The sequence below is a fragment of the Piliocolobus tephrosceles genome, chromosome 14 (assembly GCF_002776525.5).
Source record: "Piliocolobus tephrosceles isolate RC106 chromosome 14, ASM277652v3, whole genome shotgun sequence".
Classification (NCBI taxonomy): Eukaryota; Metazoa; Chordata; class Mammalia; order Primates; family Cercopithecidae; genus Piliocolobus; species Piliocolobus tephrosceles.
Window position 1 is genome coordinate 42,309,796 of NC_045447.1, and position 19,396 is coordinate 42,329,191.

General features: G+C 50.8%; 1 protein-coding gene across 1 annotated transcript in view; it reads left to right on the forward strand.

Moving 5' to 3' along the window:
* Positions 1-19,396, forward strand: part of SHB (SH2 domain containing adaptor protein B) — a 147,079-nt gene that overhangs the window by 40,256 nt on the left and 87,427 nt on the right. Inside the window, exon 2 of the mRNA XM_023203137.2 lies at positions 12,460-12,580. Coding sequence (XP_023058905.1) covers positions 12,460-12,580 — 121 coding nt within the window. The remainder of the gene's footprint in view (positions 1-12,459; positions 12,581-19,396) is intronic.

Genomic DNA, 19,396 nt, shown 5'->3' on the forward strand with positions numbered 1-19,396 from the left:
TTTGAGACCTGATTTTGTCAATTGCTGAGATGCCAAAAAGGATTTTGTTTTAATGAATAAATAGACGCCTTAACTTTTTTCACTGGCTGTTAGTATGTCTCCTCAGCTAACTCACTCTGCTCTGGAGCTGGCCTTGCCAGGTTAGAGGTGCCATAGGCCTTCCGCAATTCTGGTGTGGCCTGAGCCATATTTGTTTGCACAAAGGAGGAGATTGGTTTTAGAGGCAGTCAGGAAGGGCATCACTGAAGGTGGCTTGCTTCTCTGTGTGTAGGGTTGTGAGCAAGCCTGGGTTTCCAGCATTCCAGCTGCAGGGTAATGAAATGGGCACACCATGGTGTTCTGATTTACCACTAGCCAGTCATGAGGGACTATGGCCTGGTCCACATAGACTTGCCCCTGAGGCCTTCATTGGCATCATGGGGTGCATGAGCCCATCCATTAGTGGCACAACAGCTCTGGGCCCTCCTTGAAGCTGCCAGGCTGATGTTGCAGGCCTTTGCAGGGTCTAAAGAGGCCCATAGGGTCCCCATTTGGTTTTGTCCATGTGCTTCCTCAGGGAGGTGCCTGCTTAGTCCTGGGACAGGGCCCTAGACCAGGAGAAAATGATACTTGGGCTTTGGGAGGGGAGGCAGGCTGCACTAGGGAGGGTGGCTTCTGGGGACTCCTGTGATTCTGTGCAGTCTCCGATGCATTTGCAAAGCCGTTATTTGCTTCAAACCCTGGGTGGGAAATGGGACATGAGATCCAGGTTAGGAGCCAAGCAGATGGGAGCCCTGCACAGTACCATTGCTTCAGCTGGGTAAACGTACCAGAAGAGGCCTCTTGGCTCAGCTCCATCCCTCTCCAGGAGGTGCCCCCTGCCATGGGCAGCAGATGCTGTCAAGACCCCACCCTGTCTTTTCTGCCTCCCCAGTCTGGCGTTCTCCAGCTGACTCATCCACAGCTCTGTGCCCGAGGGCTTTTCTAGAACATAAGAATGGGAATAGGTGCTCTGCCTACACCAGGAGCTCCCAGGAGTTGGTGCCTGACCCCCAGCTCCCTCACTCTTGGTAAGGTAATTCTGAGGGATGGGTTGTGCATGATTTCTCAGAGTTTCCTCTATCAGATCAAGCTCCAGTTGCCCAGCGTGGGTAGCTGGCTTAGTAACCCAGCTTTCCTGATACCCTTCTCAGGTCCATTTTCCCTGTCCCTGGTAAGTGTCTCCTCCCAGATCAACCACTTGCATTTGAATGCCTGCTTCAAGGTCTGTGTCTGGGTTCCCCAGACTAAGAGGCATGGCCTGTGGCCTCTAGAGGATAAGAGCAGCATCTTTTCTGTGTTCTCTAGTGCCCTTGCCTCTGCCAGCATAATGTGCCAGGCACTATGTATCCCTTGGTTCATTGACTCAGCTTCTCCCGCACCGCAGAAGGAAGATGTTTTCCCAGGGGAAGTGAGAGGGCTCAGGCTTAGAGAAGGTAGAGCTCCATAGCTGGTGAGAAACCTGAAAGCGTTGGAACTCAGGGCCCAGAATCCACCACCGTGGAGGCCTCGCCCTGCCCTGCCCCTGGTTTCAGCCCAGCACACCTTGCTGGGGCCCTGCTGTGCACTAGGTGCTATATTGTAATAAAAAGGAAACAGAGCTTCAGAACCTGCCTTCCCGGTGGAGTGGAAGCAGACAGGCCTACACATAGCTGCAATTCAGGGCAGGGTGGGAAGGGCCCTTCACCCAGGCATTTACTCCCCCTGCCAAGCACATGCCAGCCCGCCTTGGGGAGGTGAACTGAGTAATGCCCATCTCCCCTGGGAACCTGGAAGCAATGCAAGAGCAGGGGGAGGAGGCCATTGCCTGGCACGTGGAGGAACGAGGTGATCAGACTGAACAGCGATGTGCACAATCACAGACCTGCTTGACATCGCAAAGCCCTAGCCACAGTAACTTTCCTGTACATTAGAAAGCTCCAAGTACATGTGAGAAACAGGCCTGTGAGGTGCAGGATGGTTCCCCAGCCTAGATGATGGCACAGGAGAAAGAGTTCATCAAGACTTGGTTGCTGGACGATACAGCATTATTTTAAAAAATGAATCAGCATTTATGGAGCACCTGGTGTTAAGCGGAATATAATTGGAAGCCCTCAGACATGGGGCTGGTAATTGTGGCTGATGGTGCATATCCTCAGTAAAGAGAGAGTGACTCTTGGGGAGAGCAGCTGTTTAGTGCTACTTGTGCCTTAAAGGGGCCTGGCGGAGCCTTTTACCTCCCCTGTGGGAACTGTGCATGAGTCATCCTAGTGGGCTCCATTCGGGGAGAAATGATCCTTCACTTGGTGCAGGTTCCTGCGCCTCTGCAGCTGATCATTAAAACGCACTGTGCTCGCCCCGATCTCGTGCTCTTCCAGGTCTGGGCTCTTTCTCCCCTTTAACCTCGGCTTCGAGCACAGGAAGCACACACAAGAGAGAGGGTGCACTTGGTGACTCCCGGGCCTTGGCTGGGGCACGGACGCCTGACTTTGAAAGGTACCACGTTGCACAGGAAAGGCCTTTGGCTCACAGGCGCTGCTGTTTTGCTTTTACATACTTTTCCTGTGAGCACACTGGAAGTTATTCTTACTGTACCGAGCCTTACGTTACCGTGAGAAAGCCTCGCGGGCATTCCTGATCCTTCTTGGGAAGGCAGTGGGGGACCAACAGGCTGTGCCTGTGAGAAGCAGAAAAATGCCTCGAATTACACTGTCTAAAGCAAGTTTGAGAGGCACGCTATAAATACGTAGTTCAACAGATGACATAGGTCCTCTCATGGTTGGAATTTGGTGGGAGTCTGGTTCTGTCACCCGCTCAGGAGTGTTCTGCTGTGTCACTTGTTACTTGGAGCCTCTGGTGGCTCCTCATCAACATGGGGAGGGGGATAGTCTGGATTTCTGATGTCCAGATGACCCTGGGCAAGACCCAGACTCTGCAGGCTGGCTGGTGTGTTGAGCTGATGATGATCACACCTGACATCGAGCACTTGCTGTGTGCCAGCCCTGTTCCTAATACACCATGTGCTTTAGCTCAGGTAGGCCTTGCCCCATCCTCATTCCGCAGATGAGGAAGCTGAGGACAGAGAGCTAAATGATTTGTGGAACCATCTGGCATCCATGACCCCGAGCTTAACTAGTACCTTCCCCTTACCCTTCCAGCCTTCAGCTCTGAAGGAGAAGAAAATCTTGCTCTTATTCTTCGTGACCAGGGCTGGTCTGAGAGCATTTTCTAGACAGTGACCTCAGGCCCCTAGAGGAGCACTATGCACCCTAGAGCAGAAAGCCTGAGAGGAAGGACTGTCTGGCAACGTGGACAGAGGTTGATGGAGTCTGCGGGAGAGCTGAGCAGAGCTAAGTAGGAATTCAGGGGAGAATGAGGGGCAGCTCAGTCAGTGGTTCCACGGGGACCCAGCCTGGCCCAGAGCCCACCTCCCACAGAGAGCTGTCCACAGCAATGGGTGCTTGGCCCTTGTAAGGGGAGGTAGGGGGGTTCTTCTGTGAGGGAGTTGTGGTGGATATACTCTGAAATTTTTAAAGATGATTTTAAGAGGGAAGTTAGCGGTATAGGCATTGAAGAAATTGTGTGGACCTGGGAGTTCGGAAGCATGGGTTGGGTTACCTGTTCCTGGCATTAACCTTACTAAGTTCATCCCCGCTCAGGGCCTTCTGTCCCCAGTGGATAAATGGTTTTCAGACTGTGCTTGGTGTCCCTTTCTTCAGTGGTGCATGTTGGGATTCTGTGTAAGATTGTCGTTGCAGAAATCATGTACACACAAGAGTTTGAGATCTAGTAGAATAGACCATCCCCCAGGGATCCTTTCAGTAGTGGCTGCAGACCCTTCCCCGGGTGTTTTGTCCTCAGGAGGGATGTGCTGGATTTTCTCTCCATAGTCCCTGGCTGAAAGCACTTAAGAAATTCTAGGATTGAGGTATTTCTGAGTTCAAAATAGAATGTCCCACTACTTGAGAGATGCTGAAAAGCCTATCTCTACCACTTGAGGTTCTGGGGTAAACAGAGGGTGGAGCCAGACTTTGTTCTCAGCAGCCTCCTACCCAGGACCCGTAGCTCACTCTGAGGGGGTGAAGCTGGAAGACAGTGGGCTGTGTGTGTGTATGACAGAGAGAGAGAGAGAGGAGAGAGAGAGACCGAGCAAGCAGGCTTGAGAGGAGCTGACAGAGGCTGGAATTTGGAATGTGTTTTTCCTAACAAGTTAGAGCCTGCAGGTGTCTAGGCAAGCAGTTGTGGCCGTGGGAGGGGCAGGACTGGAAAGACCAGTGGTGACCACTTTAACCCCCCACACTCCCAGCCTCCTGACATGTGGGACAGGTCACTGTCAGGTCTGTAAAGGAGTGTTTAGGACAGAACATCTTAGGTCAGTACAAAAACGGGTAATGGCTGCAGGGAGACGTATTTCAGCTCAGTGTAGGGAAGACCACTTTAGTGGTGATGGCTGTCCCAGAGGACTGTGTTGCCACATGGTGAGCTCCCGGCCCCTGGAGGTATGTGGGCGGAGCACTTGGCAGGGGCCTTCACGATGCAAGAGGGGGCTTAGAACTTTGAGGCAAGCCAGATCTTAGAAGGTAGAAAGCGAACCAGTCCTAAGTGGAGTGGAAAAACAACCTCCCCACCGTCTGATTTCCAGCAGTTGCAGCTGAGTGCATGAATGTAGCTAATTAATCTTCCCTAAATTAATTTCCTTACCATGTCAGCAATGATTTATTGGCATGCCTATAAGGAGAGTTGGTCTATGATGATTGTCAAAGCCGAGGACAGGAAGAGGCGAGCAGTAGGTGCTTGTGTGTGTGCCTGCATGGAGTGTCCCCGTATCTCTGAGTGGTGTAACAACCTGGTGCTGTGGACCCCTCAGAGCCCTGGATGCTGGCTGTAGGCAAGGATCACACTGCTGTCTCCCAGCACACAGGCAAAAGTGCCTTGAGAGTTGCAAGAGCTTCTCCACCATTTTGCCAGGGTGCCCCAACTAGGGCATGAATCTTACCTAAAGCATGAAAGGGGGAGAAAATAGAGCATTCACAAATATTTTCCTTTTCGTGGTTGAGAAATAGGACAGCTGTTACCATGCATAATTGTGGCCATTTTCCCTAGTAATCACTGGGGCCTCGGCGGGGGTTTCTTTTCATGTCTTTGTCTTGTCTTCCCTACCAGATTTTCATCTTCTCGTGGGCAGAGACCCTGCCTCAAGGTGCTTTTGCTCCTCACCATACTTGCCTTCGTCCTGGAGGTGCCACCTGCTGTGTAACAAGGACATGACCTTTTCTTTATAAATTACTGACACATCCTTGAATCATCTGATTATTTGCTCCTTACAACGTTTATGTGAAGCTGAAAACGCAAACCACCCTGCTCCACTTCACAGGTGACCTGCTGAAACTCAGAGAAAACAGGTTGCCTGGAGTTACCCAGCAAGGGTGTAGCAGAGCCAGTTCCAGAGTTTCACTTGCCTGGACTGTCCCTGCCTGGCCACATCCTTTCTGCACTGCCACCTGCCTTTCTGTATATTTACATAGCCTCAGGCAGCTGCTGCGGCCCAGCTGCCACTGGTCAGCCTTGGGGCTTTGGAAATGCTGCCTGCCTCGGCCATGGTGGGGGTTCTGCAAACAGCCACCCACTTAGCAAGTCCTTAAAGCCAGGGTTCTGCTTGGGGCAGCTCAGACCTCTACGTCCAAGTTGAGTCCGGGCTCTGCACTGTATGTGCACTAGAAAGATACTAAGTGTGGCAACCAGTCAGCTGACCTTCCCCCCAAAACAGAAGCCCATCTTAGAGCCTCTGTTTGGACACCCCAAGCAGCAGGAACTGCCTTTCCCAGGCAGCGTGTTCCTTTATTGGCTGTCAGTGTCCTTCCTGAATCACCTGGCTTGTCTCTGTATGGCTTCTGGGTCTGCACAGAACATCTGTCCACTGTCTCTTCTCTGAGCAGACTCATCATTATTTGAAGCCCTCTCCAGACCCCCAAATCTCTGTTTCTTTAATGTCATCTTTGTTGGCATGGCAACAGAGCCTCCATCCTGTGGACATCAGGCCCACCAGGGCCCGTGTTATGGTGGGGGGTCCCAAAGGAGGACTGGGACTTTAGGCCTCGGAGGGGAGACAGAGGCACTTCTGCTGCTGCTGCCGCCTCACGTCCGCAACTTCAAGGAGCCCTCCTGATCCCCAGAGCTGGGGAGAGGGCCAGGGCTCCTGGCAAGCCAAGACAAAGAGCCCCAGGCCATCGTTCTCTCACAGTGACCCCCACACAGCCAGTGACAGGTCTGTGTCAAACACCACACCGCATTTTTAGCCAGGTGAATAATGAGTGTTGAATTACGATGCAGTCAGCACGTCATGTCTGTGCACCTGCCGCCTTGCTAAGGCAAAGGAGAGAGTGTCTTATTTGCACTGTTCCTTACTGTGGCCCTAGGCAGGGGGGCTTGCTTCATGACCTTCCTGTGATGTGCCCAACAACGCTCTGTGGGTGTATGTAATGTGATGAGGGGATGCACAACTTCATCAATGATCTCATTCTCTAAGAGATTAGTGGCCCCCAAACTGTTAAGGAAATTAATGTAGTCTTAAAGGTGAATCATTGAGAAAATAGTCTGGGAACATTGAGAACATTCTCAAGTGCATTCATACGCGGTTTGCTTTGGAGTAGAGCAAAGGTCATGGGCTTAGCAAGAATCAGGGGCCTTGTGGGGTGCTGCCCCCTCACTTTCCAGGGAGAGGAGAGCAGCACAGAGACCCTTCGGCCAGCAAGACACTCTCCTTTGCCTTAGCAAAGTGGTGGGTGCGCAGACATGACGTGCTGACTGCATCGTAATTCAACACTCATTATTCAGCTGGCTAAAAATGTGGTGTGATTTGTGACACAGGCCTGTGCTGTCCCACAGACAGCAGGGCACTTAAGGGTGACCATGGGGCAATAGGGACAATGTGGGCCACCCAATCCTGGAAGAAGGCAGCCTGTCTGCCTCTGTCACCATTCTTTTTTTTCTTCTTCTTCTTTTGAGATAGAGTCTTGCTGTGTCACCCAGGCTGGAGTGCAGTGGCATGATCTCAGCTCACTGCAACCTCCGCCTCCCGGGTTCAAGCAATTCTTCTGCCTCAGCTTCCCAAGTAACTGGGACAGCAGGCATGTGCCACCATGCCCAGCTAATTTGTTAGTAGAGATGGGGTTTCACTATATGCTGGCCAGGCTTGCTCTCGAACTCCTGACCTCAGGTTATCTGCCCACCTCGACCTCCCAGAGTGCTGGGACTACAGGTGTGAGCCACCATGCCTGGCCTCATCATTCTTTTTTTTTTTTTTTTTTTTTTTTTTGGAGACAGAGTTTCGCTCTTACTGCCCAGGCTGGAGTACAATGGCGTGATCTCAGCTCACTACAACCTCTACCTCTCCAGGGTTCGAGTGATTCTCCTGCCTCAGCCTCCCAAGTAGCTGGGATTACAGGCATGCACCACCAGGCCCAACTAATTTTTTTTGTATTTTTAGGAGAGACGGGGTTTCTCCATGTTGGTCAGGCTGGTCTCGAACTCCTGACCTCAGGTGATCTGCCCACCTTGGCCTCCCAAAATGCTGGGATTACAGGTGTGAGCCACCACGCCCGGCCATGCCTCATCATTCTTTTTAGCAGGTTTGAACAATTTCAGCAGAGATTCCCTTTGCATTTCTGCAGTGGCTCCTCTTGGCAGTGCCACCAGCCCTTCCTGAGAGAGCCTTGCCTTGCACACCCTCAGGGCTAGGATCCCTGTTGGGCCACCCCCTCACCCCCTCCCTTTCAGGGTGGTGGCAGGGCAGAAGTCTTTTTTTTTTTTTCGTTTATTTAAATTTTTATTTCCATAGGTTATTGGGGAACAGATGATGTTTGGTTACATGACTAAGTTCTTTAGTGGTGATTTGTGAGATTTTGGTAGCCCTCTCTCCCTGCACAGGCCGAATTGCTCAATCTGGAGCCAGCCCACATGATTGCAGAGAGGTTGCCATTTCCTCCACGTCTTAGATCCAGGAGATGGCACCTTGGGTCCTCTCTTTCTCCAGTTGACCCCCAGGGAAGAAAGCAAAAGAGCTGCAGTTAGCACAAACTTCTTGCTTCACTTCAATGAACAGGGCTGAGCAATACCTGGGAAAAGTGAAATTCCAGAGTAATATCTGGAGGCTTGCCTCTAGACTGGTGGGGAAGGGTGCTGGCTCTAGCTTATTGTTTCCCAAGCTTTCCTGATAAGGATCACCTGGCTTGCTTATTAAAATACAGATTATTGGGGCTAGGAATCTGTTTCCTTAACAAGCGTTCCAAGCCATTCCTGTCTTCAGGCAAGTTTGGGAAACTGTCTGTCTACTGTACCAAAAATAGCCTGTGGAAGAGGAGTGCTTTTAAGCGAGTTTAGTTTTGCATATAGTACATGAATAGGTTCTCCTTGTTTGAAAATGTTTTAACATTACAGAGAAGTAGGTCTCTTTTGACTTCCCCTAAGCACCCCATTCCAAGTCCTTCCCTCCTCCCCAAAGAGGGGTCAGTTTGGAGTGTGCATCTCCCAGACCCTTTCTTTAACTTAATAGAGATACAGGTTTCTGTTTTGTTTTTCATAAGCAGGTATCATGTTGTAGTTATTCTACAGCCTGCTTGCTTTCCATTCAGAGCTATGTCATGGAGTGCTATGCCAGCTCACACAGAGCAACTGCCTTTTTTTTTTTCAGCCTGCTGCATAATGTTACATCGTATGAAAATAGCACAGTGTATTTAGCGGTTCCCCTATTGATGGATGTAGTAGTTTTGGGTCGTTTCTCATTATTACTTCAGGCAGCATCCTTGCCCATGGACCCTTGTGCACATTTGGGAATAAATACTGAGAAGTAAAATTGCTGGGTCAAACTAGGTGCATTTGGGGATTTTAATGGATTCTGCCCAAAGTTACCCTTGTAAGTGTCTCCACCAAAGTATATTTCCCCTGAAAGCATGTGGAGAGGACCTAATTCTGCTCACAAGTGCAGCTGTCCCACAAAAGCAACTAAAAACTCTCACCGGTCCATAGGAAGTGTGACCAAGGGGCAACACCCACCTTCCTCTAGTCCTTTCCTTTGGGGACGAACAGCTGCAGACTACTTCCTATCACTAAGTAACGTTCCTAAGATAAAAACACAGGGGCCCCAGCAGTGTGTGCGTTCCAGAGAGGAGGCATAGAGAGGCCATCCCCAGGCCACTGCTGGTTTGCTAGGTGACTATGACAATGCCCTGCCCTCTGGGCTGCAGTGGGCCCTGTGGAAAACAAGGGGAGACTAGATCAGGTCTCCAGGAGGACAAACTTATGGAAGCCCTTTAGAGGCTTTGGGCTGACCTAGGGTCTGTAGTTTTGTCTGAAAGCAAGAAAGATGCTTGCCTGGGATTTAGCACTCTTCCCAAGAGGCCAAGCAAACAAAAGAAGATGTGGCTCACTGGCTAAGCAGTTGCACTCTGCAGCCTTTTTTTCTGCTACTGCTCAGCTCTGCCTCTGTGGCTGCCAGGTCTCTGCCAATCTGAGACTAAAATCAAAGGAAAGCTTCTTGTGGACCCAGGTGGCCTGACCCGCAGAGGAGTCCCGGCTGGCTGCCTTTTGGTTGAATTGTTCGGTTACATATACAGGAGTTGTCCGCTAACTGGGAAGTTTTTAAAGCAAAGCGAAAGCAGTCCCATCAGAAATCCAACCCCACATCTGGAAAAAACCCATTCCCTTTCTTTTAGCTCAAAAAAGCAGCACCCTTCACACAAACCTTCTGCCGGACCATCTGAACTGGTGGTGAGCCCCAGGCAGCGTGGACAGTGGGCACACTGCCCAGTCCTGGTGGCTGGGGCCCGTGGTACTTCACAGGGCACTCTGGTTGACTGCCTGCTCCACTCTCCTAACACCTGATTGAATTTTTATTCCCAAAACTAGGACATGATTTTGCGAAAGGTCAGACAGTTCAGTGTAGTGTTTGCCAGGTTTCAGGTTGCTCAAACCTCAAATTTCTTTCCCTCCACCAACCTCACTTTGAAGTTCAAAAGCAAATTGATTAAATACACATTTTAGGAACTTTCCGATTTGCTTCTTAAACTAACAGAATTCTAGACTTTTTTTTTTTTTTAATGGAAGGATTTTCAACTGTCAGCAGGTACAACTGGAACCATATGTCAGCAGAGACCAGGGGCTTTTCCTGGTTTTAGGATTTGTACATTCTTATTGAAACGGAAGTAAGTGGAGCAGGCAGCTCCGGCTCCATGACAGCCTGAGCTCAGATCTCATTTTCATTAGAAAATATAGGTAGTACTTGCCGAATCACAGGCCTTCCAGAACTCCTGTCCCAGGGCAAACAAAGATTTGGTTTATATCCTGCAAACCTCTATGTTTGCAAATTACAGAGCACTTCTGAGAGCTGGAAGGGCGATTTCTAGATTACTATGGAGACTGCAACCCACCTGCCCCTCCCACCCCACCAGCGAATCCCCCCAAATGATTTTGTTTTCCAGAGGAAATATTTTTTCCCTTCCTTATTGCAGAATAGATGGAGCATGTTCATGTTGAAGAGAGACAGTGAGGAAGTCTGGGACAAGAGAAATGAAATTAGATGTCATCCACAGCAGCTACATCATTTTCTCCATTTGGATGTCTGGCCCCTTGAACTCTGAGACACAAAACCCTGCACCTGACCAGCGTCTGAACTGTTCTGTTTGACAGCAGTTTACATGTATAATTTTCTCTCTAATGTATTCTGCAAATGGTAGAGTAGAAATAGCAAATAAAAGACATTGCAAGGCCTAGCTCTCTCCCACGCCTTCTTTCCCTGGCCTGGTGTCATTTGAGCTCAGTGAGTCTCAAGAAAGGCTGCCATTACAATGTCAGCATCTGGAAGCCACCCCCACTGGGTTCCCCCTGGGACTCAGAGACTGAGCCGCAGCCACGGAGAAAGCAGTGGAGTAGGGGCAGTGGGAGCCATAGATGCTCCAGTGCTGGGCGCTCTGGGCGCTGGTCTTCACTGATGACCTTCTCTTGTTTGGGGAGCAGTGACCGCTGTGTGCTAAACCTCCTGTTGGCCTCCAGCCACTTGCCAGGGACAGAGCTGCCGCCTGCTGTCCCTTCTTGGGCATCACATTCCTGGCAGCTGGTGGTCACTCACTCACCCTGCCAGGACGGCTTCCACAAGCTGCCATTTACCAGGCAGACAAAGGGGGATTTTCCCTTCCCCTGAGTTTGCAGGCCCCTCAGATGCCTTACATTCCAGGAGCTGAGAGAGAGAGCAGGCTCCTGTGGTTTCTAATTAAACCCACAATTTAAATAACAATTCATGTAACCCCAAGGGTTGAGAGGAACGCTAACCTACCCCCTCCCAAGAGAAGCAGCTGGTGGCACTGGCTGAGGAGCTGAGGGCTTGGCCTTTGCCAGATATGTGACCAAAGAGGGTAAGAGGGAAGTCCCAGGGCAAGTTTGTGATGAAGCGGGGCTAAGTAGGAGGGGCGTGGATTCGGTGGGTTCTGTGCCCCTCCTAAAGGTTAAGAAGTAAAAAGGGAGGAACACTTGCCATGTTTAATTGGAGCCTCCAATCGTGAATTTTTGCTCTTCTCCAGGGAAAAAGTGGAACGGTGGTCTCTGAAGTGTTAGAATCCCAGATACTAAGGTTCTCATGGGAGTCCCCCCCCACCCCCCAGGTGACTCACTCTTTGTCTGTGAGTTGTAGAATTTTTCTCTGGGGAGAAGAGGCAGGGGCTGTGTTCTGGAATACAGACAAGCGGGGAGCTCAGACAGGACCCTGGGAGGTGGAAGATCTGGCCAAGCCTCTGCTCACACTGGACCTCAGTTTACCCATGTGTTGTCGAGGGGTCTTTGGGTCTGTTGCTTTCAGTGTCCTTTCTGGCCCTGGCTGTCTGTCAATCCTTGAGCTGCTTTTGTGTTTTTATTTGGCCTGTCTGTGGCCACAGTGAGCTTTGTAGTACGTTGATCTCACCAGATTGTTGTCTGATGACCCAAGGCGTGGTTGTGTTCCAGGTCTGGGGAAATGGAACGCCGAGCCAATTATCTCTAGACAAACTCTTCAGTGCCTCAGCCAGCACCAGGGGCTTGTCAGCATTTCTAGGCTTTCTGTGATCTTGTTTCCAACTTTTCCTCCACTTCCATTGCATTAAACCAAGCAACTCATATTCCCTGAGGATGCCCTCCAGGTTCTCACCTCCGTGCTTAGTGTGCATTTCAGATGCCCTTCTGTTCTCACCTCACTGTGCCCAGAGCCGGCCAGACATGCACGAGCCCAGAGGGCTCTTCCTCGCAGTGGAACCCTGCCAGTGTGGGTCCCATTCCTTACCCCTGTGAGACGTGGAGCTCCCTGAGTCCAGGCACCGGCTTTGGTTCCTGCCTCCCCTGCCTCTCCTTGCTCATCTAGCTGAGACCTAAAGCATAGCTGTGAAGAGATGTGAAACAAAGAAGCCAAAGGTGGACTCACACCTGCCGTCTTCCTCCCTGCAGGTGACCATAGCCGATGACTACTCAGATCCCTTTGATGCCAAGAATGATCTCAAGAGCAAAGCAGGAAAGGGGGAGAGTGCTGGCTACATGGAGCCCTATGAGGCACAGAGGATCATGACAGGTAAGCGGAGCTGAAGCACAGGGGCTTACGGCTGGGGTCAGGGGGTAGAAAGGGAGTGAGGGCACTGCTGGGTGGTCCCCAGCCAGCCTCAGTGGGGTCATGGTGTGTGCTTTCAAGCTGGTAGGTGGGGGCAATGCTGTATTAAATCTTCCCCACAGTTGACCTGCTTATGTTTCACCTATATTAGGAAAAAAACTGGCAGGGCACCATGATAGTCCAAATACAAGGATATCACATACAGTTAACCAGAGGTAAGGCCAAGAAGTAAGTGGGGAGAAGAGGGAGAAAAAGTAGTTTTTTCAGAAATTTCTGAGTGAAGAAAGGTAGCTTTTGAGACATAAAACTTTACTTGGAGCTTCCTAGTAGGCAGGGCAAAAAGGGAAGCAGGCTGGGTCACCTGGCTTTCATTGCTTAGTAGAAGAGAGCTGACCAGATTACTAGTAGAGACAAAATTATTTCTGACCACATACCCAGAAATCTTTGTTTTGGAGCTGGAAGCAGCATAAAGAACCCTGGTCTACATGACAGGGTTACAGTAAGCACAGAGACATTCCCCCAGTGGCTGCTTGCCTGTTGGCCCTTGATGACAAAACCTTGTCAAAGCTATTGTGTGGAGTCAAGAAGAATGTGGCTGGGTACGCAGCATCCTGGGGGCCTATTTTAGCTGGAATAATACAATACTTGGAGCATCTTTAAGGAGTGAAGGGTTATCAGACATCAGTCATCTTGTAGGCAGGATTGGGGAAAGGTCACAAGCAAAAGAGAAACCCCTGTTGTGGCTTTTCCTGGTTCAGGAGGGCAGGCCAGACACTGAAGAGCAGCTGTGTGGGCTGCCCCCGTGACCCCACACAGGCAGGGCCATGAGCAGCGACACATCAGCACATTGTGCTGCAGGGTGCAGGAAGGTGGCTGGGAGCAAGTTTGGGGCTGCCCTGGCTTTGGAGGCCTCTCGAATTGGTACCCTGTATATCCGGGGAATTGGGGTACAGATACTGTGGCCCTCTTATTGTTTGTCTGGTTTTGGTTTGTTTTTTTGGCATTCCTGTCTTTGAGCACCTTCTCCTGATTCCTTCTTGAATTAGTAGAGACCCCATCTCTACTAAAACTACAAGAAAATTAGCCTGGCATGGTGGCACGTGCCTGTGGTCTCAACTACTTGGGAGGCTGAGGCAGGAGGATTGTTTGAGCCTGGGAGGCGAAGGTTGCAGTGAGCGAAGATTGTGCCACTATACTCCCACCTGGGCAACAGAGGAAGACCCTGTCTCAAAAGAAGCCAAAGTTTCTCAGGTCATTTTTAGCCAGATGAACAACTACTCACCTTTGAGGTCTTCAGCAGCACCCAATAGGGAACTCCAGCTCCATTCCTAAGGCACCAGGCAGGGGCAAACCCTCCATGAGATCGGGGCTCCCAGCAGATGCCCTCTCCCATCCTCCTTTCATTCCCGAGTCTGGACTCCTATAACATCCTGCCTGTGGCTCCATGGGACCTCAGCCCCTGTCCCATGTTCTGTACTCGGAGCAAGCCACTTACTTCTATTGGGGCAACTCCAGGAAAGGAGCCAAACCTCTCAGTTTCCCTCAGCCTCATGATGAAGAGATATAATGAGGCTTAATGGGGGTGTATGTCAAAGTACCCAGCATGGAGTCTGGTTGGTCTGGACTCATCTAGGCTGGTCTGGACTAAAGCAGTCCTCCCATCATGGCCTCCTGAAGTGCTAGGATTGCAGGCATGAGCCACTGCACCCGGCTGACTTTGCCGTTTTAATGAGGGCACACCCCACGGGGTTAGGTCCAACGCAGGACAGTTTGATTGAGGCAGTTTGATTTAGAACCTGTTAAAGACCTCATGCATTCTCTCTCCAAAGAAGCATTCTAGCATATGCTGCTCTGTGTTTGTATCCTAGCTTGGCAGCTATGCCCTAGTTTACCCACAATTCTTGTTTTTTAAGAATATAGGTTATTGAAAGGGGTGTTTTCTGGTTGTAATGATCCTTGCTGAAGCTGCCTTTGACTCAAAATTATTTGTGTGTAATTCTTTGTGGCGTCACCCCAGTGATTGATGGCAGGGCTGAATGTGGGCTAGGATGAGCCATCAGTGCGTAGATGCTCCAGGAAGCTCGCAGAGCTGACGTGAAGCGCTTCGAAGGGGAGATGGTGGGGGAAGAGAGGGTGGTGCTGGTGACGGCAGTGGAGTGGGAGTGGCATGGAAAAAGTTTAACCTTTTAGAGTGATCCTTTTTGGATGATATTACATTTTATGTGTATGTGTGCGTGTAACTTGTAGTTACAGGGCAGTGTCTTGAGTAGGTAAGCAAAACGCTGACGGGAAGGCTGTGCCCTCTGTGTGCCGCAGGTGGCGTACCTGTGCAGGAGGAGCCTGGGCTGGAGTCAAACAGATCTGGGATGGTCATTTGCCACCTGAATGACCCAGAGACCTCGGTTTTCCCCTACAAAGCAGTAGCCTCAGAGCAGGCAGTCATTAGTGCTTCTAGCTGCTTTGGGCTGCTAACTGGCCGTGTGACGATGGGCAGCACGTTGTGTGCCCCCATATTTACTTATGTATGAAATGATGGGCCAGTGATAACAACAACAGGGAGGCAGCTGGTAAGCTCTCGAGTACTTGCTTACAGCACTGGATGTCAGTTCTTAACTGGGTCCTCACCATTCCCCTTTGGAATATAGGCTGCCCCACTTGACCAATGGAGAAACCAAGGCACAGAGAGATTAAAAACTAGTCCAAGACATCCCAGCTGGTAAGTCAGTTGTGGGGCTGACTTCCTAGCCTGTTTGAAGCATCATGTGGGACTTTCTTTCCAGGGCCTCTCCAGCCCTGGTGCACTGCAGTTTGGTTTTCAGATTCCCCAGCACAGCCATCTTGGGCAGTGATTCACTGAGGAGTCTTTGTCCTCTGTGTCCCTTGGCTCCATTCAGCAGCTGGTGGGGAGATTGGCCCCACCCTGTGGGCTACAGCTAGGATGGAAGTCCTGAGGAAGTGTGCTTGTTTCTCCCAGGGGCTCCTCTCACCCCTGCCCTCTGAATGCTTCAGCTTATCCTCTCCACAGGCTCCAGTTTGTGTCACCTGCAGAAAGTATGTTCTGCTTCCAAGATGAATGCTCAGCCCTTCGCAAACCTCCGAGCCCAGTTGTCTGGGCCTCACTTGCCATCCCCATCGCCTCTCTCACCCCAGCAGCATCGCTGGGGGTGTCTCCTTAAACGCTGCAGCTCTGTGGAACCTAGTTGGAGAGCTAGTGACCTGGTCCAAGCTTTCTTTTTTTATAGTCAGGGAAACTGAGGCTCAAAAAAATTATCCTTTTGAGATTTTTTTTTAAAACCCACTGATTAAATGTGAAGCTGTCTTGTAAACCAGTGAACTGCCTATCACCAGAGGTATCAAAGCAGAGTCAAGACAAGCAGCATCGGGCAGTGACATGAAAGGGAGTTGAGTCTCAGATGGGTGGCTGGCTCAAGTGACTTCTGAGGTCTGCATTAACCCTGAGCTCCCAGGATGCCATGATTCACTGTGACCTGCCTTTCAAGCACAGTGACTGTCATGAGTCACCCAGGACCAGCCCCACAAAGATAGCACCTGAGACCAACTCTGAATAGGAGGGATCTGGGTAGGGCTGGCAGCTTCCTTTCGCAGTGCTGGCCTGGCTAATTGTTCAGTCCTATTTCCCCTTTTCATCTTCCTTGACTCGTCTCTCAAGAGCAAATTCTGGTCTTGGACTTTTCTATGCCCTGCTGCCCATCTGGGCCTCAGTTTCCTCGTGTATAATATAAAGTACCAGAGCGTTTCTGGGTTTCCTTCATGCCCAAGCATCTCTGTATTTAGAATCCCCAGGCCACGCCTCCTGTTGAACCAGTGATCAGGCTGCTTCACAGCCCCTTCTTTCCCTCTTCCCTGGGGTCTTGATCCCAGTCTTAAGGTCCCCAGATATATGAAATCCTGCTGATGCAGCAGGAAGGGTGCTGGACCCTGACCAGGCCAACTTGGGTGCCTGGATGGGTCAGGGTGCTTAGCCCAGTAAGGGCCATGGTGTCATGGTAAAATAGGGCCTGTGATCCTGATGCCCATGTGGAAAACAAATTTTGCACATGTGCATGAGATTGTTGTCATTGGAGGACAGAGGGCCTGTTTGTCCTTCCTGTGGTACGCTGTGCTGTTGAATTCTCTAGTTATTCCCTGTAGGATCGCCTGCCCACCTGGAGGTAGGTTGCACCCTTGCCAGTGCTGGAGCAGATGGTCCCTGGGTCCTCTGCAGTGCACTCAGTCATCGCAAGGGCTCCAGGCCAGGCTGTGTTGGAGACTGGACCGAGTAACCTGGACAGATACCACCACTGCCCTCCAGGAACATCCACAAAACAGATAGGCATGGACCTGGAGTGGTCAGTGAGATGAGCATGTGGCTCTCCTGGAGTTCAGAGGAGGGAACAAGGGCTTCCAATTTGGGTGATCCAAGTAGAGTGGGTTGTGGGAGGTGGTGGTGATGAGCACTGAGTCAGGCATCCCAGGCCAAGGGAAGAGCTTGAGAAAGGCATAGAGGTGGGCCCTTGTTGCTAGAGAGGAGTGGTTGGAGATGAGGCTTTTGACGGGATAATGATAGGAAAATCTCATGGGGCAAGAGCATGTAGAGATTGACTGGGATCTGGAAGCCCAAGTTAACCTAAAGGCACAGAGTGTGTTTGTGCATGAGATCTTCTCTCCACGGGCCTTCAGCCCTAGGAATTCTTAGAGGTACCCAAGGAGTTGTGGTAACATGATGACAGTCACTAGCTTTTGCAAAGGGCTTCCTTGTGTGCCAGGCACTGCTCCAGGTACTCTCCATGGATTAGCTCACTTAATCCTCGCCTATGAGGTATAGGGATGTTCATCATCCCCATTTTACAGAGGAGAATACCGAGCTTCAGATTAAATAAGCAGCAAAAACAGAATCAAGAAGCACCTTCTGGAGCCCTCGCTTGCAGCTAAAACACTCTCACATCTGTCCTGTGTTCCCCAGAGGGTCTGAGGAATAACTGGGAAATTTAGTTACTTAGGCTGCCTTTTTAGATGTGACTAACCCTTCCTCTGGCATCCTTTATAAAACTGTTCAAAGTGTCATCTCACAGGATGAGTCCTTAAGCATTAATTGAAAGCATTTTCACATAATTTTTAATATGTAAGCAATTACACGTTAAAAAGTCCTTAGCATGTTTTTATTATTAAATCAACTTTATAGCCTAATAAGAGGAAATTAAAGTCATTTCACACAGAGCCCCCCTGCTCTGACGTGGCTGGTTTTCCTTGCTTACAACTAGCCTTCTGCCCTTTTTAACTGTGTGCTAGTAGGCACAGTCCAGATGAAACCAGTCACTGATTTTAAAGGCAAGAGGGGATGTTCTTTTGTATTTTCTCATCCTCTGGCATGGCCTCTTCTAGTGGCAACATGCTCTCTGGGAGAGTCATGGGGTTTATCATGTTAAAGACAATGTTCCAATTGTGGCCTCTGTGTTTCAGGAGAAAGGAGGCAGGAAGTACAGGTTCTGGCCTTGGCTCTGCCCCTGGCTCTGTCCTTGGGCAGGTTGCTTCTCTTCTCTGGGCTTCAGTTCCCTCATCTCTAAAATCAGATTCTGCCTCCTTCACAGGGTGTCAAGAGGATTCTTAGAGGTCATGGATCTGGAATGACTTCATAAACCCTTAGGTTACCCGCCTCTGCGGCCACACTGGGCTTTTCCAGCTGCCCTTGTCAGGCCTCGTTCTAACAGTCCTGAGGGTCCTGCCCCACCCCTAGCCACCTCCACGTGGCTCCAGCCTCAGCCCCTCCCAAAAGCATGCATGCTGCCATCTCTGCTCTCAGGACAGACAGGACACCATTCTGGACAGCCAGCTCTAGAGGCCCTTCCTAGGACTGCTGTTCTCTCATTCTGGAATGAACTCTCCTGGAGACCGGCAAATGCTTCTCAGAAAAAGGAGCCTGTGAGTCTTGCCTGGGTGTCAGAGAAGCTGTCTCTGGCCAACCTGCCCGAGACTTCAGCCTTCCTCTCATGTTTGCCATCAGCCCTGACCCCTGGTTCCAGGCAGCACTGTTCCCCTGACAGCTGGGAAAGCAAAGAGCCTTCTGTCTGGGTCCTGAGTCCAGGCCCTTCCCAGCCCCAGCTTTGCAGTGCCATGGACTCTGCTCCCAGGATGTCCACACACTTGCTTCCCTGCACAGCTCTGCTCCCCAAAGCCTGTACCCTGAGCCCCCTCATTTCCTTCTGTCCTGCTGCCTCTCACCCTCTGCAGGCCTCAAGCTCCTCCCTCGCCTACCCTCCCCACCAAGTCACCACAGGCTTCAACCTGGCCTAGTGGTCACAGCCCTCCCCCAGCTGGATGATGGCAGGATGGAACTGTCCTTGAGGAGCAGTGCTTCTCACCCCATGTAGGCTTCCTGCCCGAGGTCCAGAGAGGGGTGTGCACTAGCCAAGTTCACACAGCAGCAAGCCACGGGGCAAGTCTCCTGATTTCCATCCTGGAGCTCCTGGGCCTTGTTTTGAAATGTTGTGAAATCTGTTGTCACATCCTCCTGCCTGGTAGATAGCAGGCTTGGTCATGGACTGTGCAGAGTTCCCTGGCTGGTCTGTCATTTACCAGAATGACTTACCTATCGGACAGGAAGGAGATCATCAAGTGTAAATAGATTTTGTATTAGTCACCTGATGACTTTCCTATTCTTAAGAAACAACAGGGCTCACACACCCAGCCCAGTGGTGCTCACCCGCAGAGCTGTGGGCGGGGAGGGAAGTGGGAAGCCTGGGTTTCCATGGCGACCTGCGGGCCCATTCTAGGAGCCACTTT